The following is a 24882-nucleotide window of genomic DNA, read 5'->3' on the forward strand; positions in this document are numbered from 1 at the left end:
CAAGTTTTGACACAAACAGTGCATAAGATGTATCAAACCAGATCTCAGAGTTACAAACTGAGAGTTACTTCTCCGGATTTTAGTTAAATGAAGACTGCTTCCCGGTAGTGCTTCTGAGCAGGTTCCTACAGCCAAAAGCTACTGCACTGGTGGGAGAAATAAGAGCTAATCAGCAGTAATACCTGGGATTTGACACGCCTGGTTCTCTTCAACATAACATTCATCCTTGAAGCCTGCTTTGGGGAAGCTTGGGCATCTGAACTGAGGTCCTCAGCATCCACTTTTTCCTTAAGATCTAAGTTAGGCTTTTGGATGCCCTAGAGGAGCAGAGAACAGGAGACTGTTGGTCAGGCAGTGCTAATGATTCCAGAGCCTGTGAATCATTGTTTGCTAAGAAACACGACAAGTGAAGTCACACAGCATTACACACACAATTTGGAAAATAGGCCAATTAATTCATTCACCATTCAAATAAGAAAACTGAATCCCTGCTACCAAGTTATCAAGAGAAAAATAAACATTTCCAATTAAGCATATCGTCTTTTGTCTTGTTTTCCTTCCCAACACAGTTGACCTCAGTCCTATGAAGAAATACCACAAAATAACTACACAAGGTCATGTTACAACTTCCAGCACTATTCTGTCACAGATAACTACAAGGGTGGTTCTAACTTTGTTGGCACAGCTGGAGCTTCTAACAGCAGTGACCCCATGTCCCAGTTTCACAGAGAGTAACACAACACCCTGTGTGCCTTTTGGGTACCCTCTTCCTAGCGTGAAAGATGAGCATCTCACCATGAGGCTGACCCCGGACTGGAAGAGCTCATAGGGATACAGGATCCGCTCATAATGAGACTTGAGCAATGACCCCGTGCCTTTCCCTGGCAGGTAGCCAAGCCGACTCGCCACTTTAGACCATTTCTTCTCTTTGGTCACTACTTCAAAGCCTCCTTTGTTGGCAACAATCTGAAATAAATAAAAAGTTAAGGGTTTTGAGCTGCTCTCACCACCTTGTGTAAAGCAAGAATCAATTAAACCAACCAAATGTTAAAAGGTTCCATGAAAAGTGACAGAATCCTGAAATTAGCTTTTGTTTCCTGAAAGACTAATCCTTTAATAACAAAGCACTTATTCTTATTGCTTCATATATGTAATGTGATTTTTAATTTGCTAGCAAACATAAATTGCATACTATCTGTAACAGAAGGGGTCCAACAGTTGAGGTTATCATGTGCTGGAAAAGATACAAAACCTACCATAAGAGCAAACTGAAAAGTTAACCCTCACCAGACTTGTACTCTGTTGTAAAACACAAGTCTGGCCAGCAATAAAGCCCATTTTAACAGACCCCAGGCAGAAAGGAGTGTTGGAGCTCAGAACTCTCACAAAACCTGGAAGAGAGACTACTATAAAGAGGGAAAAGTCAATTTACCTTCCAACTCAGTCCAGTTACTACACATGACTTCAATTGGTTTCAGACCAGTAATTCACATACAGAACTATCACTGCTTACATCTATATGTATATACAATTAAAAACAAAACCATTTTCCTGCAAGCAGTATAACAGCATATGAGTTGCTTCCTCCGACACACAGGCCACATTTCGACTGCCTCCATTCCTTTTACAGTTTGACTGCCAAGCAACTTAAAACACAAATGGATTATAATTCCATTTATATTATTTGTAAGACTAGTATCATTTTTACAGGAATGTAAACTTTTGCATTGCATTTCTTTACACATGAAGACTAAATTTCAAGCTCAGTGTTTCATATACTGTTAGAAACCTCAAGGCAAAAACATTTGTTACTGGAGTTAAACTTATGGTTTGCTTGTGAGGCTGAAGTAAACTGAGAAGTCTAACTGTGATAGTGATAAGTAAATTTGTTAATTCTGGTTTCTCCCATAATCCCACAGCATTACACTTACATAAAACAATAATAATAATGATAATTATTTTTATTCATACTTACAGAAAAGCTCTAGAGAAACCTTTTAAAATAAACCTGTCCTAAACTTCAACTTATCTTTAAAATTTCCAGGAAAACTTGTTTTCTGAAATTATCTAAAGAAGCTAAAGAAGCCAGTAATGAACCAAATCAACTCAGAGCTGCCAATCTACAGCCAATTGAAATGTTCCAGCTCACTACAATGACCCAGATATTTTCCAGTACCTCTCTGATATTCTGCATATCCCACCATAGACACAATAGACACAAAAAGAAAAAAAAATACTAGAAGACATTTTATCAGCTTTTCTCTGCATTTTATCAGCCCCTCTAGACTTTCCAAAACACTTGACTTTCTTTAAAACAAAAATATACTCATTTACATTTTTACTTACCTAAGAGAAATAAATCTTGATTGGGGATGGAAACTGATGCACTAACCTAGAAGCACTAGAACTACCAGAACTTCGGTCTTTTCCCTGCAAGAAGAAATCTACCTATTTATATTTATTAGCAGCTAAGTCTATAATGGTACATACATTTTGCCAGTGCAAAACAAAATTCCAACAGAGACTTGTGCATAAACTTTGAAAGAAATTTGGTGCGTTCACCAAACATAACTATGGAAATATTCATTTCTAGCCAGCCTTAAGCCAAGTCTGTTTTGGAAATTAAATAAGTATTCCTTGAGCTGACATTATATATTTTCAGAGACACGTGTTTATAAAAACCTCTACTGGAAGAGAAGAAGGAGAAATTGCAACAAATCATTACAGAATTGTTGATCAGAGCTGAAATGAACACAGGCATACTGCTGCCTTCCCAAACAACACCTCAAACTCCTGCAGCTCTACCACATGTAAGAATGGAGAACTAAAAATCAAGAGGCCAGCTGAAATCAGAACACTCAAGCTATACAAGCTAATAAATACCTGGTGTATGGAACCCAACCAATCCAACCAAAGGTAACTAATTTAATTACACTGTGAGAGGTCTGCCATAAACATTCAAATTAGAAATGTTTTTTTCATTTAATTTTTCCCACTTATTTAATCTCTGGGTTAATGAGATTAGTGCTGTAACACAAGTCATTCCTCTTGCTTGGCTTCTTGAGCTTGAATGAAAACTAAAATCCCTGTCTGCCTAAGGTCTACAAATACTTACCTTGCTCAGACCATACAGATCCAGTATTTTTCTCTCAACCACAGGGATTTTTAAATTGGATCCTTGGAGTTCCCAAAATTTTGCTAACTGATCCAGGAAGTCCAGTTTCACTCTTGTCATTGCCTGGAATCAGTAAAGGTAGACAATCACGTATGTTCAAAACCAAATGTGGCAAAATCTTACAGTCCTGAGAGAAAACAAGGTAAGTTTTTATAGTGTTTCCATTTTCAACATGGAACTTGCCTGGGAGGTATTTCTTTATCAGGTAAAAAAACCCCTAAAAATATAAATATTGTTTAAAAAAAACACTTCACAAAAAGAAAATTACATATGCTTTTCTCTCTGCATTTAAGACACTATAAATTAAATTCCTACCAAATAATTTCTTGGCCTGAAAGCAAAATGCATGCTTATGAAATGATCATCATTCCAAGGAGAAACACAAGAAAAATTATTGTGACCCCCGCCAACAGTCACATTTGACTGCATTTGACCTGAGGCTGTGGAGAAGGCTTCCAAAATAGAATGATAAAACTAAGATTATGGGTGTGTAGTTTGAATAGAAGTGTGTAATATCACATGGTAGAAAACTTAGAGCTTTAAGTTTTAGAACACAGTAATTAATATAAAGCAAGAGAGAGGTTTTTAGTCACTCTTTACCTTCTTCTCCATGGGTTTGGGTGGTATAATGTAATCAGATAAAAAAGTCCACATTGTGGGCCACAGGTGGTTAGTTATTAGGTTAAAAGTAAAAATAATTTGTGTCATTTCTTAATTAGAGATTAAAAGGCCTTGTAGAGAGAGAGATATAGCTCCATGTTTTTAGTGTGTTAGAGTGAAGTGCTGTAGAACTCACGGCTTGTGAGACAGTAATATAGATAAGAACTAATAAACACCTCAGTCCAAACAAGAAATACCATCTCAAGCTTTAATCCCAACCATGGCAAAAAGAAGTGGTGTCCTGTGTGAACAAGACAATTATCTGTGGGGAGGAGGGGAATTACCAAGTTTTTGTATGTGCCAGTTTTTATATATTCCTTATCCACACAAAGGGTCTCTTCTCTGAAGTATTTCTGGAGTACCCAAATCACTTTCCATAAGGAGACCCATTTACAAGCCAAATGACATTTTGGTAGGTGAACAAAGCAAGGCTTTGAGAGATGTTGCAGAGATAAGGAAAAATCAGGACAGAATGGAGGTCATACTGCTCACTTAAGTTTTAAAATCATAACATTATCAGCTATAATAAGCCTATAAAAATAATTTTAAGGCTTAAAAGGCATTATTATGACAGTATGAGGTAACCAGAGGTATCAGAGAAGCAGGAAATATTTTAAGAGGAAAAAATCATTGCCTGTGGAGCTCTGAAGGCTAGATACTGGCTGCTCTTACTACACACATGATATTTGGAATTCATTCTAGACACTACCAGGTGAATGAGAAAAACTCCTGTGGTTATTTTGGGGGAATAAAATAAAAAACAGATTTTTCTCAAAGCGAGGGAGGGTTATTTTACACAAACTTTGCCACTGCCAAGTATAAACACTGATGTGGTCTACAGGCTTCTGAAGTGTCCCCCATCCAGAAACCTGGCAAGCTGCAAATCTCAGGCAGGAAGACCTCTTTCTTTCAGTGCAAGCACAAAATTATATCAACCGTGGAAAAGCTCACCTCCAGTTCATTCAGGCGCTGAATTCGTGGAGTGAAACGAAAACTTTGTACTTCACATGCAAATGGAGGCTGCCAGTCCTAAGCAGAGACAGAAAGACATTTTACTGCTTCCAGAAACTTCTCTGAAAAATGCACAAAACCAAACACCCTAATAATGCCTCAGTAAACAAGCTTCCAATAGTAAATTAGTTTCTCAGAACAACCGGTGATATAATTTTCCAATTTTAAGATATTTTCTGCTTATACAACAATGTTCCTCCCACCACATTTTAGTTTGAATAAAGATCCTCACAGATTCAAAAATGTCAAAGAAAATAAGGTTCAAAGCATCTCAGTATGCATTACCTCATGCTATGCTTAAACATGAAATACACTCTTTAGCTGATCGGTTATTTATTTACTTTAAACAAAGAATCCATATATCCTGCACACTGAAAAATCCTCAGTGTCAACAGCAACAAAGGCTAAACCAGGCATATCATAACATATCTAAAGGTTTTCTGCTTGTCTACAGTCATTTCAATAAAGACAAGACCACAAGTTGTGAGCCCAATTCTTTAACAGAAATGGAGCCATACATAATGATTTTCTCAGCAACATCAGGGGTCCTTGCAACTACAAGTGCCTCCCACTCCCATTTCTCAAACCCTGTTACATCAAAACAAGAAAATCAGCTTTTTAGCACTTTTTACCAAAGCTTTAGTTACAGCAGAGCATCTACCTGGCAGTGGCTACACCAGAAGAAGGACACGCCATTACAGGTGGACAAGCCACATAATCTGCTGCAGCATGTAAAGGCCTTGAGCACAGCCTTAAATATTTACAACTTCTAATAATAGAAAATAGCAATTAATCAGTCAGGGTAGTATGAAATGTCTGATTTAGCAATTATTGCAGACTATAAATCAACCCAACACGTGCATCCTGTGAAACCCTGCAAGGCAAGCAGCTCAGCAGTCTCAGAGAAACGCAAATGCATCCAACAGCCAGAGAAGTTCCAGTTATCCTCAATGAACAGGATCTGGATCTGTTCCTTGTGGGCTCTCAAACTGAGCTATGCAGCTTATTTTAGAAAGGGCAGCCCCTTGGAGGTCAAGTTTTCACCGTGTCACTAAACTAACTAAACACATTCCAGGAACCAAAACAGGTCAGGAGAGAACCAGGAAATCCAATCAGCAACCCCCATATCTACACTGTTCTCAGTTACACACTTTCTTTTCAGGTTTTTACCTCTCTCACTGTTTTCAAGTCTCTTATTAACAGCTGCATTTGAAGTGTATTTGTACTCTAATAACTCACTGATGTAAGTGCCTTTTGCCAAGCTGCCTGAAGCTCTCCCTGTGATGACCCGCCTGGTCACTAGGCAGGTGACCTGTAACTCCCAAGCCACCGGAGAGATTAAGCGGATACCTCCTGAACAGCTGTGAACAAACGTAATGCCCGCACACCAACAGGTTGGCCACCCTCCTCTTAACGGTCTAAAAATTGTGTTTCTGAACAATGATACAAAACGAACAAATACCCTTCCCTCTCCCTCTTTCCCACCCGGAGCAAACGCCCGATTTCACCTACAAAGCCTTCCCAGCTTTCACAAGTCGACTGCTGGCGTTTTGGAAATAAAAATAGCACGAAGTCCCGGGCACCGCCACGCACTATTCGCTTCTCAGCTGCTCCAAAGCAGCCTCTACAAAGCCCCGCTCGGAGGTCAAAGATTCTACAGGTTCCTCGGCGTCCCTGGCACGGACACCGCGGCCTAAGGAAAGCGACACACGAAACCCCGAGTGTGTGCGGAGAGGGGGGGACTGGCCTGTCCAGCTCCTCACGTCCTCCACCCGGCCACCGAGGGCCCGGCCGCTCTCGGACCACCCGGGGATCCGGCAGGCGCAGCCGCCAAGGCGGGCGGTACCTTGGGGGGCCGGATCTTGCAGATGCCGGTTTTCTCGGCCAGGCCGCGGATGCGGCCTATGAAGCCGAGTGGGTCGCTGAACTCCTCCCAGCTGGGCTCGAATACGGGGCACTCGGGCGGCGGCACGAACTCGGCCGCATAGCGCGACCCGCCGCCCCCCGCCATGGCCGCAGGGGGAGGGGGGCGCCGCCGCCGCCGGGAGCGCAGGGCGGAGAGGGATGGCCGGGGGCTCAGGGGCTGGGCCGGGGACCGAGGCGCATCCCCTGGCGGCGCTGCCAGGCGGGGCGGCGGGATGTGCTGCCAAGCGCTGCTGCCGCTGTCCCGGCCGGGACCGCTGCCCCCGCCCGAGCCCCGCTCCTCGCCTCCCAGCCCGCCGGAAGTGACGTCCCTTCTACGGCCTCCCGGAAGCTCTCGCACGTTGCCTTCCGATCCAAAAAGTAGTTCCTCCGCAGCGCTTCCTCTGCCGAGGTGGCTTCCTCGCCTTCAGCTCCCGGACAAGCCCCCGCGACAGAGCTCAGGGCAAACCGCCCCGCCCGCCGCCTCTCAGGGCACTGCGCCGCGACAGGAGGGACCGGGGGCCGGGGAGGGCGGGGCCACCCCACTTCCGCCGCGGAGGAATGTGTGACGAAGTGCGAGCCATTCTCTTCCGGTTCCGCGGGGCCGCGTCGCCCATTGTCTGTGCCGGACGTCAGGAGCGCCGCTGGAGGCCCCGCCCCTCCCGAGCCCCGCCCCTCACGGGCCCCGCCCCTCACGGGCCCCGCCCCTCACGGGGCCCGCCCCCTCACGGGGCCCGCCCCCGCGCTCGCCCCCGGCCGCGGCGGTGACGGAGGGAAGTTTCGGAATGGGGAGGGAGGCGCAAGTGTCACAGAGTCCGGCTGCCTGCCCTGCACAGCACATCCCCAGTCACACCGTGTGCCCGAGAGCGGTGTCCAAATGCTCCTTCAGCTCTGGCAGGCTGGTGCTGTGCCCACTGCCCTGGGGAGCTGTTCCAGTGCCCAGACACCCTCTGGGGGAAAAACCTTTTTGTAATATCCAACCTAAACCTGCCCTGGCACAGCTCCAGGCCGTTCCCTCGGCTCCTGTCAATGAGAGATCTGTATCTTTTACCTATCTGTTGCAACACGGTCTTCCAAAGTATGTTTTTTTGTGTTCAACCAAAACTGTGCCTTCGCTATCTACCAAATGCCACATTTCACTCTATTCTTACTGATTATTCAAACCTCCGTGCTGGTGCTCTGTTTCAGCCTCAGAAAAAGTTTATATCCTGAGCTGGAAGGGACCAACCAACAACGGTCATCAGGGCCAGTCCCTAACAGCAGCCTATCTTCTGGACTTTGCCAAGAGACATTATCTACCCTGCTATTTTCTCTATTTCATGAGAAAATTGATTTGAAGAAGAATCACAGAGTTCTTCTCTCTGGAAGGGACCCACAAGTATCATCAAGTTCAACTCCTGGCCCTGCATAGGACTCTCCAAGAGTCACCATGTGCCTGAGAGTATTGTCTAAATGCTCCTTCAGCTCTGGCAGGCTGGTGCTGTGCCCACTGCCCTAGGGAGCTGTTCCAGTGCCCAGCCACCCTCTGGGAGAAAATCCTTTTTGTAATATCCAACCTAAACCTGCCCTGGAACAGCTCCAGGCCATTCCTTTGGCTCCTGTTAATGGTCACCAAAAAGAGATAAATGCCTGTCCCTCCTCTTCCCCTCACAAGGAAGTTGCAAATTGTGATGAGGAAGAACCTTGTGGTTTCTTAAATAAGCTTTTTTTTTTTCCCTTCTCATATAGAAAGTCCATGTCTTTTAAACAAAGTTATTGTAAAATGCAAGTGAACCCAGTGGGAAGAAATGATGATGTCCGACTCTAGTTCAGAAGGCTGAATGATTTCTTTATTATAACTGCTATAATACATTAATATACTATATAAGTAAAACTACAAACCTACTTGTTCTAACTACCATATCTAACTCACTCACAAACTGTGACCCTGTTCTTGAGAGTTCAGATGCAGGTGGATTGGATTGGCCATCAGGCTCAAACAATCCTCACCAGAATCCAATCAAGGAATCATTTCAGGTAAACAATTCTCCAAGCACATTCCACAAAAAACAAGGAGCAGAAATAGAAATTGTTTTCTCTTTCTTCCTTCTGTGCACCTCTATGATAAATCCTGAGACAGAGAAGAATGTCCCTGTGACACAAAGTCTTAAGGAAAAAAGAACCCTAGCTTATTGCTGAGCAATTTTATTTTCTCCAGCACACTTAATAAATTAGGAAATCGTTTGGTGCATAAATGGCAACACTACTACTAGGTACTACTGGGAATACATGAGGAGGATGAGGAGGCTAAAAGGCAGCAGGATGACCTAAAGAACACACTCAATTCAGTCAGAATTTGTGCCAGTAACTTCTTGTGGCTGCTTCCGAATGCCAGGTCATTTTCAAAGGAAAAGGGGCGTTTTTGCCAGAGCGGATAAGGGTTGCTGTTATTTTGCCCGCAGCCCGACCCGCTGCTGTCACAAGCGCGGCTCCATAAGCACAGGCCCCCACTCCTCGCAGGCCCTGTGCCCACCCCAGAACTACAACTCCCAGACGCGCCGGCGCGGAACCGCTGCCGCCCGCGACGCGAGCGCTGATTGGTGCAGGCTCCCGGCGCCGCATGGAAGCCTGTCTGTGATTGGAGGAGGCCGCGGGGCGGGCTGTGGCGCCGTTTAAGCCGCGGCGGGGCCGGTGTGGCGGTTGCTCGGCCGTTGGGGCCGTGCGGAGGCGGTGGCGGAGGCGGAGGCGGGACCCCCATCCCCGGACCTCTATCTCGGGGCTCTTCCATCGGGGATCCCGCCGGGCACCCCCCTCGCCCGCCTACCGGGGTGCCCAAAGCCGCTGTCCCCCAGCCATAAAGGGCCCGGCTCTCCGCAGGGGCACGATGAGCGCAGCGGGCCGCGCTGCGGGGAGCCCGCGCTGCGCAAGGTAGTGAGTGTGGGGCTGCTGCCGCCGGGACAGGCGGCTCCCGGAGCCTTTCCTCCCCGCCTGCTAGCCTGGCTGGCCCTGGGGCACCTTTAGGTCTGCCCTGTGCCTGCTGTGCGTCCTTCTTCCATCTTTCAGTGTCTGCTGCTCTTCAGCAGTAAAGCGCTCACCTTGTGCCTGAGTTGCCTCTTTCTTTCTAGTGTTGTTTCTCTAAGTGCACTGTTTAAGGAGTTTCTAGTCCTACAGCAAGTTATTGCAGGCAATACTTATACTTTTGCATATTTAATGTTTTCTTACAGTGCCCAGAGTTTTCATGGATGTGCACTGGGGGTCTGATCCAAACAGGTTCAGTGAGTGGCTCCATAAAGGTCACCATTGCCTTAGTGTCACCTACCAAATCACTTTTTCATCAAAATTCCTGATTCTCCACGACCAGATTCTGAACTGTGTTTTTGCGAAGCACCTCTGTAGTCAAGAGGCTTCTTAGCTTCTGTTGTTCATAGTATCATTTACCAAAAAAAAAAAGTTTGTCATATCAATATAAATAATGGAAAGAATCCTTTCTAATGTTTATTTTTTTTTTTACTCTGCAGCTTTATTTACAAATTTGCTGCTTATTTGAACAGATTAAATGTTTGAATGTGCTAAATATTGTTTTGAGGAAAAATACAGTATGTAATTATACATGTCCTTGATTTGATTTATATAACATTGACTTGCTTTCCATGTAGCACTTCAACATAAGATTCAAGAACTTGGCAGCTTCTATTTCTGTGTTAAGGGTGGACAAGCTATGTGGAGAACATCAAGTACACCAGATAGGAAAGCACATAGATTCATAGACCTACACCTTACATTATAAAGGCTGGTGCATTAGCCAGCCTGAATTATCATCTTCATTCAGTTGTTTCTCTTTAGAAAGTGTTTTTCTCTTTGGGTGTCCAATAGGGACTGTCACGGATTATGTTTTCCTGTTTATTTCACAGTGGCTGCTGCTTCTAATTTAACAGCAATGGACTTTTTGTCCCCTGAATTCTGACCTTCTATTATTTTTCTCCTCTTTCCATAGTCATCATCCCCAACTAATGTATGAGGCTTTGCTTCCATAGCATCTTTTTTTATCTTTTCCATCAGTTGGGCCCTCCTCCACATTACACCTGCAAGCTGCTCTTTGTCAAAGGTCTTGGTTCTCCTAGATGCTGTGATCTCTTGTTAATAACTAGAGAACAGTCAAGCTAATCTGTGTTTTAAACTGAATCTGTGTAAAAGTTTAAAATCTTTTTAGCTACTTCAGAAAGTGTTTTAATTTTCCTGTCTGAGGCTTACATATAAGCAGAGACTCTTTCTGTCTAGGATGCCAACCCCCCGTGCCTCTTCCAGATCTGCTGAATCCCGGTCTCCAAGTCAGGAGGACTTTACTCCTCTTCCGTCGGTCAGCGAGCGCTTTGCCCACCTGAACCCCTCTCATGATCTCCTGGAATATTACCGCAAGAAGATTGCTGACTTTGATGAGGAACATGAGGAATTGGTAAAAAGGCTGGAGAAATACAAGCAAACCTATGATGAGCAGGTTAGGAAATGAGTTTTTGAGCAATGATGGGCTACATTCACAAGCTTAGTATTTTTATTCAGTTGAAAACTCGGCACAGAAGTCTTGGGATTTACCAGCAACATGGGGTAGAGCTAGGAAGACATAAGTAGATTTTGGTGGTTGGTTTTAAAATCTAGCTGTCTGTCCTCTATCAAATCAAATAGAAACATGCCTGTAAAATGTCCTTCAAAAATCATTATGGCTTGGTTATATCTTCACAGTGGGAATTTTGCCTTTTCTTTTAAATATTAAGATTTGACTTTAGGTGCTCATTTCCCCTGTTGTCCAGCTTCTTTCCCTTGCTTCTTGTATTGAAGGAATGTTCTTTTGTCCAAATTTAATAGGTTTTGACTTATGGATATAATTCATATTTACTGCAGTGCAATTCATATGCTTGGCCATAAGCTGTTAAGCAGAAATCTAAAAATTTGCCTTTTAAGAGGAAGAAATCTTAAAGAATATCTTGCAGATATTCTTTAAGTGCAGTGCCCTGATATGGGCATGTATCTGCCTAGCAGTCATCTTTGTAGTTGTGGATGGTTCTTTGAGGAGGTGCCTCCTCAAGCACTGGCCATGCTTGAAGCAGCCTGAAAGTCCTTGGGGAAGTATGTACTATACCTCTTACTGTCATGTGGGAAAAAGAGGGGCAGGTTTCAAAATAATGCTTTTTTTTCATATAGGAGTAGTTGGTAGCTTCCTATACCAGTTAGAAAAAATAAAACAGTAACTAGCTGGATTTCTTGCTGCTAAACCATACAGATATTTTAACGTGTGTTCTTTGGTGATTTATTTCAAAAGTAAATGCAGCTAGAGGCTTTGCTAAGTTTTTGTTGATGTCAGACTCCCCATACCTGCTTTGATCACCAGTGTGGAAATGCAACCACTGGAAACTGGAGACCCAAGCTGAGGCCTTATTTCACTGTCGTGTAGTGACAGTGATTCTCAGGGCTCTGAACTCCCAGCTGAAACATTTTTAAATAATTTTTCCAATACTGCCCTCATTTGGCCAAATATTATTCTAAAATAATTCTTGAGCTGGCTCTTCTATGCTGGCTCCAGACTTGGAGCACAAGCAGCTTGAAGTTTGTAAGTGTTGTCCAGTGCTCTGTTTCATTTCAAGTACCTTATTCTCTCCACTCAGCACCAGTTGCAGTGGGAAGTCTGCAGCCTGGAAGAGGAGATTGCAGAGCTGCAGAAGGCTTTGAGTGACATGCAGGTGTACCTGTTCCAGGAGAAGGAGCAAGTCCTTCGCCTGTGCTCGGAGAACGACCGTCTGAAACTCAGGTGGGCTGTTTTGCGTGGGGGCTGAGGCAGTGCCAGCAGCAATTCTCAGCCAGGCCTGGAGTCCTCAGAGTAGCAATTATTCCACACTTCCTATGAAACCATACCAGTGAAGGTGCAGTGCAATCTGTTGGGCTGCTAAATGTTTCCACTTATTTCCTCCTATTCTGGTAGTAGAAGGAAGAGCAAAGATTCACATTGTGTGTTAGCAGTTTGAATGTGAAATTTTGATTGAAGTTGTCTCTGGTGTGTTGACCTTGGCTGGATGCCACGTGCCCACCAAGACCAAGGCATATGGAGGCATACCAAGGCATCTTTTGTCACTCACCTCTGTCTGCTGGACAGGGGAGAGAAAATAGAAGAAAAGATTCATGGGTCAAGATAAGGACAGAGAGATCATTCACCAATTACCATCACAGGCAAAACAGTCTTGACTGGGGTAAATTATTAACAATCAAATAATCAGAGGGCTGGAGCCTCTGTCTTACAAAGACAGGCTGAGAGAGTAGAGGCTGTTCAGCCTCAAGAAGAGAAGGCTCCAGGGAGCCCTAATAGCAGCCTTCTAGCACTTGGAGAGCCTACAAGAGAGCTGGAGAGGGATTACTACAGGAGCATGCAGTGAAAGGATGAGGGGGAGGGCATTAACTGAAAAAGGGTGGGTTTAGATTTGTTTTTGGCAGGAAATTCGTCACTATGAGGATGGTGGGCCACTGGAACAGGTTGCTGAGAGAAGCTGTGGCTGTCCCATCCCTGGGAGTGTTCAAGGTTGGATGGGTCTCTGAGAAACCTGGTCTAGTGGAAGGTTCCCTGCCTTTGGCAAGGGGCTTGAAACTACATGCATGTTCTCTCAGGTCCCTTCCAACCCAAACGATTCTATGAAATCAGTGTAGGATAATGAGAAATAAACCTAGATCTTAAAATGCCTTTCCCCCACATCTCTCTTCTCCCAGCTCAACTTCACTCATGAATTTTCTACCTCCTCCTCCTCCTGAGGAGCACAGAGTGGGAGGGAATGGAGATTATGGTTAATTCAGTACATATTGTCTCTGTTACTTCTTCCTCACTCTTTCTGTGGTCCATCATGAATTTTTCCATTCAAAATTTAAGTACTTAAGTCAAAACATGTGTTGGTGTGCTCTGACACTTCTCAGAAGTGTGATAAAAAGTCTGCTACAGCCCTTAATGTAGTTTGCTTTGAAAACAATGGACACTTACATTCTGAAGGAATTTTAGATAGTTCATAACTCTTAATGCAAATTCTATTCACCATGTGCTATTGTATAAACTTACATAGTATTGTATACTTGAGAAGAGAAATGCTCTCCGGTCTCAGCAAAATTGGTGCTGTTCTTGTATTGGCAACAACAAAGGAATGTCTTTGGCAGCTTGTTTTTAAAGCAGTATTCTCAGCAACTGGTTGGAAAACTTGCAAGCATCAACGGGTAAAGTAAAAGAACAGTGTGTCACAATGTCATGATGTATTTTAAAGAAAAATCTGCTGACCACTTCCTTTGTATTCCAGGGAATTGGAGGACAGGAAAAAAATCCAACAACTCCTGGCTATACTGGGAGTAGATGAAGGAGAAGTTACATATTTTCATAGGGAGCCTCCACATAAGGCAAGTTCTATTTTTCTGTAGATACGTTCCTTGGATTTTAACATGAGCATCTGTATCCCAGAGTTTGACCACAGACCAGATCTGTAACACAAGTCAAAGGTTGCTAAATCAGCCCAAAGCTCATAGGGAATTGTTTCCATCTACCCCTGAATGCAAGAGGGGTCTGTAGCAACAGGTTTTAGTATAAATGCTGTAGTATAAAGGTAAGTAAGAACAAGCACACTGAAGGTAGGTGTGCATCAGCCTTAGCATCAGCCTCCTTCTGCCTTCAAAACATATCTCCAGCTCAGCCTCTGAAATGTCAGATAGGAGTCTGAAGTAATCTGGCAAATGGTTGTCAAGATGGCAAGAACAACACAAAAAGGAAAAAAGTGTAGAAAATAACCAAGCACAGTGTTTGAAGCTCAGCTATCTCAGAATGTCTCTTAGAGCTTCAGTAAAGAAGAATGTGTCAAGATTGCTGCAGCAGTTTCCTGGGCTGAAGATTGCTGAAGAACCACCCACTCTAGACAACATTGTGTTGCATATTTCAGAAGTGATGTTGAATTATTTAAATGGCAGTACATATGATGTGCAATGTAGTTGAACCTAATAAGGAAAGTCATGAGTGATTTGGATATACAGAGATTATTACAGGAATATAGGATTTATTTTGGAATAAGGTGCAGAAAAAGGCTGAAATATGCTGCACTGTTCATGGTTGTTCTGCACTGCTTAAGCTCTTCAAAGAGCTTGCAAAAGCTTTAAAATTCCTAGTTTAGGGTAGCTCTAAAATTAAGCCTATTATGTCATATCAACCTAAAGATACACATTGGGGTTATAACCTGCTCTTTCATGGCCTCCTTTTTTTTTTAGGTGGGTTTCATTTCAACAGTTGAGTTTCAGTATTTTTATCACTTATTTTTTATCTCAGGCTTCTTCAATATCTTGAGTGAATGTGCTGATAAATGAAGCTTCATGTTGCTCTGTCTTGCTGAGACAAGAAGGACTATAAGAGAAGGAAAATATATCATCTTCACCTTCCTCTTCTCTCTATCTCCAAAATGCTCTTTTTCCTTCTGAGGGTGCAGATTTTCATCCTAGTGAAGCCATCAAAGGCAGAATTGCTTCCCACTTTTTCTGGTGAAAAATATAGAGGCAGTAATGGCAAAAATCATCTATGATAAAGGAAACTTTTCAACATGGGCATTACACTTGTGAATGTCTTCTTTGTCTTGGGTAGAAGTAAGGTAATGCTGTTCTTTTGGATATCTTGTTTTAACTTTTTAAGCTTTGTTCTTGACCATTGCACCTTTGGGGAAGTAGATGCTCAGTGCAGATGTCTTGTTTCTGTAGGTTACTGTTCTGCAAAGGCCAGCACAGACTCAGGAACAAGATGGTGCTTCCAGCACAGGTACCACACCAAGCTAAGTAACAGCAGCTCAGCTCTTGCTTTTTTTGTGTGTCTATCTGCTGTATGCCAAAAAAATTCCTGTCTGTGAATGCTTTGGTAAATCTCCTTTAAGTTCCCTAAATGTGTCTGTACATATCCATGCAGTACACTTGGCTTCCCTTCAACATCCTTTAAAATAGCCTTAGCTGGCTCTCATGTCCCTGATGTGCTCAGCTGAGGAGGAGGCTATAAGAGCTTCATGTGGTTGTTCTGGAACTGTGCAAGTACCAACTGGCCAGGCATCTTTGCCACAGCCACTCCAAGCTGTCAGGTTCTACTTGACTTTTGTGCTGACAGTAGTGTGGGTCCATATGCCTACATACTAATTTTCTCTTTTGAAATAATTGTTTCATCAAACTGACTGAAATTAGCCAACAAGCTCAAAACTCATTCAAACCTTGATGCTTGTGCAGCTTTGACATCTGACTATTCATCATTTATTTTAAAAAAACCTGTCAAGTTTTCTTTCTATATATGCCAACAAAACTAGGAGGATGCCTAAATACTGCAGTATGATAGGATAAAGATATGTGATCACCCAAAGTTCTAGAATTCTTTTCTTTCAGCTAACCCTCCTTAGAAGTCCTTGTGACTGTAGTAGTGGAAGTCTTTCTGCTGTTCCTGTAGGCCCACCAGAACACAAATATGTCATGCTTGGAAAGGTATTGCAAGTACTTTGGAAAACCCTTTCCCGCTTCAGTTAATTTCTTCAATAGGTACAGAGAAGAGCACTTCAAAACCAACAGCAAAAGTAGAGAAGTCAAGAAGTTCTGAGAGATATCAAAAAGATAATGACACACTTCTACTACAGGTAAAAGCATTTGCTAACTGATGGACATAATTGCTGGCTTCCAGAAAATTATGATAAAAAATATTCTGTCTGCTTAAGATAAGATGTAGATGCACTGGTTGTATAAATCTCTGTATCTTACTATGGAGTCACACTTTGTCAGTTTACTGAGCTGTTTCTTTCCTGTGAATGTAAATTTAAGAACTGATTCTGGAAGCTTTATGTAAGCAGATGTTCCAGTAATGTCAACTGAAATATGTTGTCCTTAAGTACAGAATGTGTAATTGATGTTATCTCCCATAATTTGATAGCATATATGAGTTTACATTAAACCTACTGAAGATGTGCAGGGTTGGGTGCTTTGTGAAAGTTTGACAAAATCAATGTGTTTGAGACAGTGTTAGGCAGCCCCATAAGGTGCACTGACTTACATAGAAGTTTAGGTACAGGTAGCATGACAGAATGAAAGATAAAATGTGCAGAACAATGAATCAGGGAAGATGCCAGAAGCCGTATGCAAAGTATGAAGAAGGATGAATCAAGAAAATAATGGATGAACCTGTACAGCAGATATTGATGGTGGTGGTTATTAATATTATTTGTTCGAGCAAAGGTACAGAAGTGTCTCTGCATATTCCACAGGATTTGTTAGATGTGTGCAATTTAAATCTTAACAATATAAAATTATTAACAATATAGTAAGACCAACCTTATAGTAATCTCTTGCCTACAGCAAGATTTTTTTTTAATGCTTTAGTTATTTGAAATACTTAGCATTTAAACAAAAACAAAAGATTGAGAAATTAGAACTGCCAAAGGGGTAATGAAGTATAGTTTTTGATCTCAATCGTGGAATTTAACAGGAGCAGAGCTTGTGTGAGGTCTTGTTCTGTAATGTGTTTATTTGCTTATCCAGGTGAAGGCCCTGCAAGCTCAGATAGAAGAACAGACACGATTAACCAAGGAACAGGTTCAGGCACTACTCGAGGACAGGCGGATTCAGATGGAGGAAGCTGAGGCCCGACATCAGAAAGACCAGGACAAGATAAAAGCTGTAACAGAAAAGTGAGTGTGAGACACCATGATGTAGTCATGAGATGAGGAGAGAGCAATAGAAAAGTTATGACTTTCAATGTGTTGCTTTCTGCAGCAGGCAGAAAAGCATATTATGCAGCCATCTGGTAGTGTGTGTGGAAGATGAGTGGGATAATCTGCTTTTTAAAAATCCTCTTGCATTGGAAGAAGAGCATTTCTTTCATTAGATGAGAAGAGTTAAACTCATATTTGCACCTTGTGTCTTCTCCTGTGCTTCTTCCAACTTGCAGTGATGACTGATGAAATTAAGGTAGGCACTAGGAAAGAAGTTAACTCCACTGGGATACCTTTTTGCAGGCTCCATAAGACCCAAAATCTCTTATATGAGAGTACCCGGGACTTTCTCCAGCTCAAGTTTGATGCCAGAGCCAGTGAGAAAGCATGGATGGCAGAGAAGGATAGTCTGTTGAGGAAACTTGGCAAAGATCTGGATCATCTTGCTTTCAGCACAGATTCAGGACAAAAGAAGCAGAGAGAGCTGAAGAGTATGTTTCAAGCAAATGATGGAACTTCAAAACTCCACAGCAGAGAAATAAAGGTATTATTTTTTCTTTGGTAGAGTTTTTGGCTAGAAAATTGCAAGCACCTTGGTGTTGGCACAATACACAGTCACTAGAAGCAGTTTCAAAGTTGTACTGGATTGCCTTAAAGTTACATTATTGTTGGCATTAATCTAAATTTAAAAAACCCTCCTGCTTCAAAATCAGCATTACCTTCAAATTTCAGGTAAAATGTGTAGTTAGGATGTCACTGTCTGTTTCTTTCATGCCCAGAAAAAATCCTAATTTCTGTAAGCCATGTAATAAGTGAGGCCAACAGTTTTTAACCTGACTGCACATGGCTCTCTGTTCCTGGAAGTGCTCTGAGCTAACAGTCTTAGAATGCAGTGGCTGGATCTTCTTGATGCTGTCAGGGGAGAATGAGTCCTCTCAATTGATGTCTTCCAGATCTTCTCTAGCAGTCTGAATTTTTCTTCCTCTTCCACTACACTTCCAGTGAGAAGTTGGGAGATCAGAATAAGGAATTATAAAGTAAACAGGAAGTAGGGAATTGTTTCCATCTACCCCTGAATGCAGATGCCTCTGAAATGCAGTACTGAGCAAGCAGCTGTGAAAGAGGTGTTGCAGCATTAGTTGAATGTTACTTTTTATGATGAGCAGCCATACAAAATTGGTAACTTAATTTGAAGGTTTTGGTAATGGGATTGATGTTAGAGTATTGTCCTCACATATTTAGGAGCTCTAGTTCCAGTTGTTAATTTTTATTTTCCTGTCATATTGGCAGTGTTATCACACTTGCTTGTCCAGGGCAAGGGAAGTTTTGTAAGCACAGTCTTGAGTTAATTTTTTCTGTCTTCCTCTGTCCTAGTTACTGCAAGACAAGCTAGTGCAGGAAAAACACCTGTCACACATGTACAGAGAGCAGTGTCTCTCCCTGGAAGGGGAGGTGGCTAGGATCCGTGAGGAGAGGGATGCTGGCAAAGAACTCTTTCAGGTAATTGGTCTGTAATCATCTGCTGGCTGTATGGTGATCTTCCAGCTTTTATTCGGTATAGCCTATTGAGTTTTCATCTCCATAGGAACGCTCAGAAAAGATGGGGAAGCGCCTGAAAATGATGACCCAGCGATGTGAAGCCTTGGAAAAACGTCGTAGCATGGAAGTAGAGGGCTTCAAAAATGACATTAAACAGCTTCAGCAGAAACTGAAAGATGTAGAGAAGAAGATTTATAAGGTAACAGCTAAGCCTTTCTGAGGCAGACTGTTGTAGGCTTATCCTATAGAGATGTATTCTCACTATTTAATGTAGTATTCCCCTAGAGTTAAGGAAATAATTAATTTTCCAAATGTGCCTTTAAATATCGGTATCTGACAAAACTTGCCTCCTCTGTATTTTACAAAGCAAAAAAGATTTGTCTTTGTTTATCAATTAGGCATCAAGCTTACCAAGAACTGTCCTTGCTATATATTAGCTGTGTATTTTTGTTTCCACTCTCAAAAGTTCTAAAGTTCTTATGTGATACCTGTAACTTACTTAGCTGTCTCAAAATTGCGAGGTGGTGGTTTGATTCAGAAATTTTTCCTACAAGGAAAATGATTGTTTTATTTTCTTTGTGAGAGCCATAGTGTTTGGTTCTGTTCCAGTAAGAGCTTGATCATTGTGTTAAGTATTGTGAATACTCCGTTTATTACTTTAGTATGTCATTTGTGACTTTGCAAAAATCACTGCAGAAGTAGTAGCTGGAAGTTGAAGCTGTGTTCCCTGTAGTAGCTTCCAGATGTGTAGATGAACATCAGAACAGCTAAGAGGGAAATGCACATCCCTGATGTTGCTTGGAGTTAAGGATGAGACATTTATCTATAATATGCTTGAGAGGATGATCTTGGCATAGCTTAGACTCTCATGCAGGAATCTGGCAGTGCTTCTGATTCATTCTTTTCCTGTACTTTTGATGCACAGTTCAGTTTATGCACACTAATGCATTTATTTTGATTAACGGCTTCAATTTGTTTGGGTTTTTATTTATTAATGGCCTGTGGATTTTTAAACTTTATTCTTTAAGGACTAACAGCAGTACATGAAAGGGAAGAAAAAGTGTGTGTGATGCCTTTACTGGAGACTTGTGTGTTTTATATTTGTGGGTGTACTCTTCATTGTTTTCTCAATTTCTTAATACCGTTAACCACAAGAGGGCAGGGGAGCAAAATACTTTCAAGAAGTCTCCAGAGTGATCATTCAATCCTCCTTGTCATCACTTGAGGTCGAGATGACTAAAATTTCCGGATTTGCTTATTAAATTTTTTGACTGAGAACTCCATGATGACACAATAAGGAACTACACTGGGTCAAGGAAATACAGGGATTTTAGAGCAGCTTCCACGGCTGTGCCCTTGGAAGTGGCTGGGCTGGCATGCTCTATCCAGTTGCAGGGTGACAGGAAATATCAGCCCTCTCCAGCTTGCCATCAGGAATTCTGATTATCCAGAAGCCTTTGTTTAGCTCAGTACAGGCACTGCCTGAGTCAAGGCTTTGGACTTGAACTGCTCTTAAATCCTGTGCAGTTCAGGGGGCAGCAGGTCAGCCACAGCAGTTAGAACACCTCTAATTGAAATAGCAAAAGATAAAACATCATCTTATCTCCTGAAGTATTTAGAACTAGATACGAGTTACTTGGTAAATACTTCAACTTGCCCCTTTTTGCGTGTCCCTAAATAACACAGGAACTAGAAAGGAGTCAAAAGGTTATATTCTATTAAGATTTCTTCCATGCTGGTACTATAATACAACAACATAATGTTATGAAAGCTTTTTTCTTTATTTTTTGTTCTGGAGCACCTCTTTATTGCTGATGTGCATTATCCTAGCGCTCTTAACTTACACATCCTCTTTGCTGGCTACAAAAGGTCTCCTTTAGAGTTGTCTCCCTCATATTCTTACCAAAATACTCCCTAAATTGTATTCTGTACAGCTTTATTTTTCTTAACCTGTTTTTCTTTTTGTTTTTAGATGGCTTTGAATTTGGGACCAGACCAGGATCTTGCAATTCTACGTGAGGTCCACCAAGGAAACAATCTAACACGTAAAATTCAAGGAGAACTAAAAGACTTAAAAGCAAAAATCTACACCTTAGAGGATGAGCTACGGCACTGCTGAAGCTGAATTATTAGCTGGCATCCTAATTTTAGGAATAGGACACTGCTAGACTTGAATATGCAAGAACAGCTCCTGCTTGTTTGTTTCCTGGCATTCATCAACAGAAGGTTGAGGAAATCTGCTGTTAATGCCATAAGTGTACATGAGCCATTCCTAATGTACCATATTATATTGCTGTTTGAGCTGAGAGATGGCACCTGATAAAACTGACTTTAAAAGTACATGATGACTGATACATCAGGAGTGTATGTATTACTACATCTTCATATCTGTGGTGGGGAACTGTTCTTAGCCTTTATTTGGAGCATATTATAAATCACATACATGGTTATAATGAAATTATTAATCATAGAAGGATCTAGTTGAAGATCTGAATTTTGGCTGACATTTTCCTATGTGAGAAGCAGCTTTTAAAATAGTTAATATGATTACTGTTTTGGTGCTTAGCACCTCAGGGTGTAACTGGACATTCTCATATAGAAAGTCTGTACTAAAATGTCTTACATTTGACTCCTGGACAGGATAACTATTTTAAAATGCCTTCCATTTGCTTGGTTTTAACCTAATTAGAGCAAACCTAACTAATTTAATATGGTGGGAAAAGATAACCCATTATAGAACTCTTCTGCAAGGATGAGCGACATTTACACGAGTTCTGAATGCTTGGTGGGGAGGGAGGTACTACACAACTGAAATTCATCTTCTCTTCCCCTTCCTTACAGTTTTCTTAACATACACAAGAAGCCCATAATAAAGGGGACTGAGCTGTAACTGGAGTGGAAGGGCAGCTTCACAGTTGCTAGATGAGGTCTGTAACTGTAGCTGTATATGGTGATTGTCTTCATACCAGACATCACAATTCTAGAAAACAGATGAAATAATGACAAGGGTTACAACATGACTTCAGCCCAGTTTATAATTGGAGGTATTCATGCTTTTACTGTAGCATCTGAAAATCCTGTCCACCTTGCAGCCTGAGAGCAGATCTGTAGTGGAGAAGGGATTTCAATGCTGCTGTTTCCTACTTTACCTTTTACCTTGTTTCTGAAGTGTAGACCATATGGGCTACTAGCACTTCCTTTCCCTTTGAGAAGATCTTAATGTGTGAAAGCAGGCAATTTCTTTTGCGTATGGAAGTGGTTGTGCAGATCCTCATTTAGTGTTTCATAGGTAGATGTGGAAAAGATGGATATGAAGGTTTGGAGAAGGAAGAATTGCTTTTATAGCATCAGCTAAAGCAATATGGGAGGGGAAATGCACTTAAGACATCCATACCCACATCAGTTGTCTTAACCTTTTTGTGACAAGCTTGCTGTCCCTTATGATCCTATACTGTGGCTTTTATTCTGTATGTGTTCTTGAGGGTAATTGATCACAGACTTCAGTGTCCTGACTGTCTGTCCCTGGGTACTCAACTACACTGCAGCTTGCAAGGGGCTGTTTTGAACGATGTTGCACTGATCAGCTGAGCTGCAAATGCTGAGCTGTTCAGAAACTGGTTGCTGATGTGATTTGGACAGTTAAGGAAGGGTATTATGCTATCCAACATTTAGTCTCACTCTCTCCTAGCTGGCTGGTATTTTCATAGAGAAATCAAGCTAATTAAAGTGAGTTTTTATGTGAAATAATATACTACTGGTTTGAAGATATCAATCCTATCACAGGGCCTAAAAAGCTACTTTTGAAAATCACTATATAATGAAGACTTAGCCACTCATTCAGCAGGATCAATCTACTTAAATTCAGCAGATGGAAACCTAGTAAAAAGGTCTCTTGAACCTGTAGAATCCTGATTATTTTCAAGTCTTCCAAGCTGAAGAATTGCTTGTGAAATGACATTTTCCTCACTTGAAAGGATAAGGACTTCAAGCTCTGACATTCAGGTTTGTAAGATGGGGGAAGAAGAATGTAAATATTTGATTTTCTGTCTTTCTTCCAATATTCTTTAGATTTCAGAAAGACTGAACAGAATAAGATGACAACGTTCCTAATATATCTGCTAGTGTATCAAAATCAAAGTGCAGTTTGAACATGATTCTTAAGATGTCACTAGGCTATGAACACTTCCTGTGTGAGGGGAGGGGAGGGAAATTATGGTATTGTTACTCTGTAAATCCATTTTATTTGGAAGCTTGAATATTTTTACAAGTGCAGGAAGTGCAAAGTATTGCACGCACTCTTTCTGCGCGACATCACGTGATCATATTAAATGTTGCCTAAACAAATGGGGACCTTCATGCCAAGAACTGCTTTAAAGAGGCATTCCTACCACTGACAACTACCCTTTAAAATGTCAACAAAGCATTATTGGCATTTTCAAGAAGGTTTCCTGGGAGAAGTTCCACTACCTTAATTATTCTCTTTTTTTTCCCTACAATTTTTGGGTAGAAATCAAAAAAGAGCATTTACTCCAAAGATAGATTAGCTTTTTTGATAATTGAAGTTAGTAATGTGTGACTTGTATCATTTCAATACAGCTAATGCCAGGTTATGAGTGTAGGAGGACAGAATCTGAAAGATTTGCAAAAAGTCTACTTCTATGATTAGAGAGACTATACGACAGGATTAAAAGTTAGAACTGGACAAATGTTCTTATTGTGAGCCAAGATACCAAAGTATCTCTTGCATAACTAGGAGAAAAATGAGGAGCAGGGGTAACCTTATTGTTGTGTAGCTTCATTTAAGTAAGGAAGGAGTGCCTACTTTTCAGAAGGAATGTTGAAATATTGGTTAAGGCACAGAACCACAGATAATTCAGAGAAAGAGAAAAGGTTGTGCAACGGCTCATTTTGTCTTGCATTAAGAAGACTGATTAATATGTGTCTCTTGAAGACCAAAGAATAAGCTACCAAAGGCCTCTCTATCCTAGCAGGGCAATGCTGAGCAACAACAAGTAGCCTGAACCTGGAGTTAATTTAAAAAGGTATACATTTTTAACAGGGAGACGGGGCTTTTTCCCCTTGTTATAACAAACTAGGTGTGGAGGTAACAACTACTCCATCTCTATCTTCAAATCAAAAAATTATTTCATCTCAGGTGAAGGTAGCTTGTTTAAGTTACTGGGTTTGACTCTTTAGAAATTAATGAAATATAATGACATGAGCTAACAGGAAATAATTTAGTGGTTCCTTCTGGCTTCAAACCTGTGATATATTTATATGCAGTATTTGTTGGAGTTTTTTAGTTTTCATGCAATTTCTGTAATTATAGGGACATGCTGTGTCAGCTAACTCTGCACAGATCATACAAGGTAAAACAAAACCAAACCAAAATAAAAATAATCTCTCATGATCTTCCTGTATCACAATCTGCAGTAATTCCCAAGTGAATTGATGCTGTGACTGTACTCAGGCAGACCAACAGTTCTCATAGATGTTAGAATAAGTCTAAACAGTAATATAGTATATGCTTATATGCAGTAGCAATATTTAAATTGCTTATGTAAATAGGATTATCACTTCAGAAACACATTTTCCCACTGTGGATGGACTCTCTGGGCAGCCTGATATTCTGGAATTGAAATATTTCTATGTAGGCCAGGGATTCTTTGATAATCAGATAGTATTTTTAAGTCTAGCTGAGAGCACCATGCCTGTGTACTTTGTTCTAGTAGATGTGTTCATGCTCATACAAAGGGATGTTGTTCAGCCTTTTAATTAAAGCTCAAAAACACATTTAACTTGATATTCTATAATGTGTTTGTGCCTGCTCAGTCAAAATCCTAATCAAGGTGTCCTATTTGGCCCCATTCAAAGTGGTATAGGTCATGA

The 24882-nt window shown here is 41.6% G+C and overlaps 2 protein-coding genes across 4 annotated transcripts in view; one reads left to right on the top strand and one right to left on the bottom strand.

Moving 5' to 3' along the window:
* Positions 1-6951, bottom strand: part of KDM5A (lysine demethylase 5A) — a 49415-nt gene extending 42464 nt beyond the window's left edge. For both annotated transcript variants that reach the window (XM_085568914.1, XM_021535070.3), the window contains exons 1-5: positions 6693-6951; positions 4787-4864; positions 3116-3238; positions 796-966; positions 183-317 (exon numbers count right to left, since the gene is read on the bottom strand). In XM_085568914.1, coding sequence (XP_085425040.1) covers positions 183-317; positions 796-966; positions 3116-3238; positions 4787-4864; positions 6693-6857 — 672 coding nt within the window. In that variant the 5' untranslated portion in view covers positions 6858-6951. The remainder of the gene's footprint in view (positions 1-182; positions 318-795; positions 967-3115; positions 3239-4786; positions 4865-6692) is intronic.
* A 2433-nt stretch (positions 6952-9384) lies between these two features.
* Positions 9385-21333, top strand: CCDC77 (coiled-coil domain containing 77). 2 transcript variants are annotated; one of them, XM_021535072.4, is made up of 11 exons: positions 9385-9655; positions 11006-11222; positions 12385-12527; positions 14047-14143; positions 15479-15536; positions 16292-16386; positions 17282-17430; positions 17758-17998; positions 18829-18954; positions 19040-19192; positions 20966-21333. In XM_021535072.4, the coding sequence occupies exons 1-11, from the start codon at positions 9612-9614 to the stop codon at positions 21110-21112; spliced, it is 1470 nt and encodes a 489-aa protein (XP_021390747.3). In that variant the 5' UTR covers positions 9385-9611; the 3' UTR covers positions 21113-21333. The 2 variants fall into 2 exon arrangements, with proteins under 2 accessions (XP_021390747.3, XP_085425043.1); XM_085568917.1 differs by having other exon boundaries at positions 11033-11222.
* Positions 21334-24882: the final 3549 nt, after the last annotated feature.

The sequence above is a fragment of the Lonchura striata genome, chromosome 1A (genome assembly GCF_050655825.1).
Source record: "Lonchura striata isolate lonStrDom1 chromosome 1A, ASM5065582v1, whole genome shotgun sequence".
Lineage (NCBI taxonomy): Eukaryota > Metazoa > Chordata > Aves > Passeriformes > Estrildidae > Lonchura > Lonchura striata.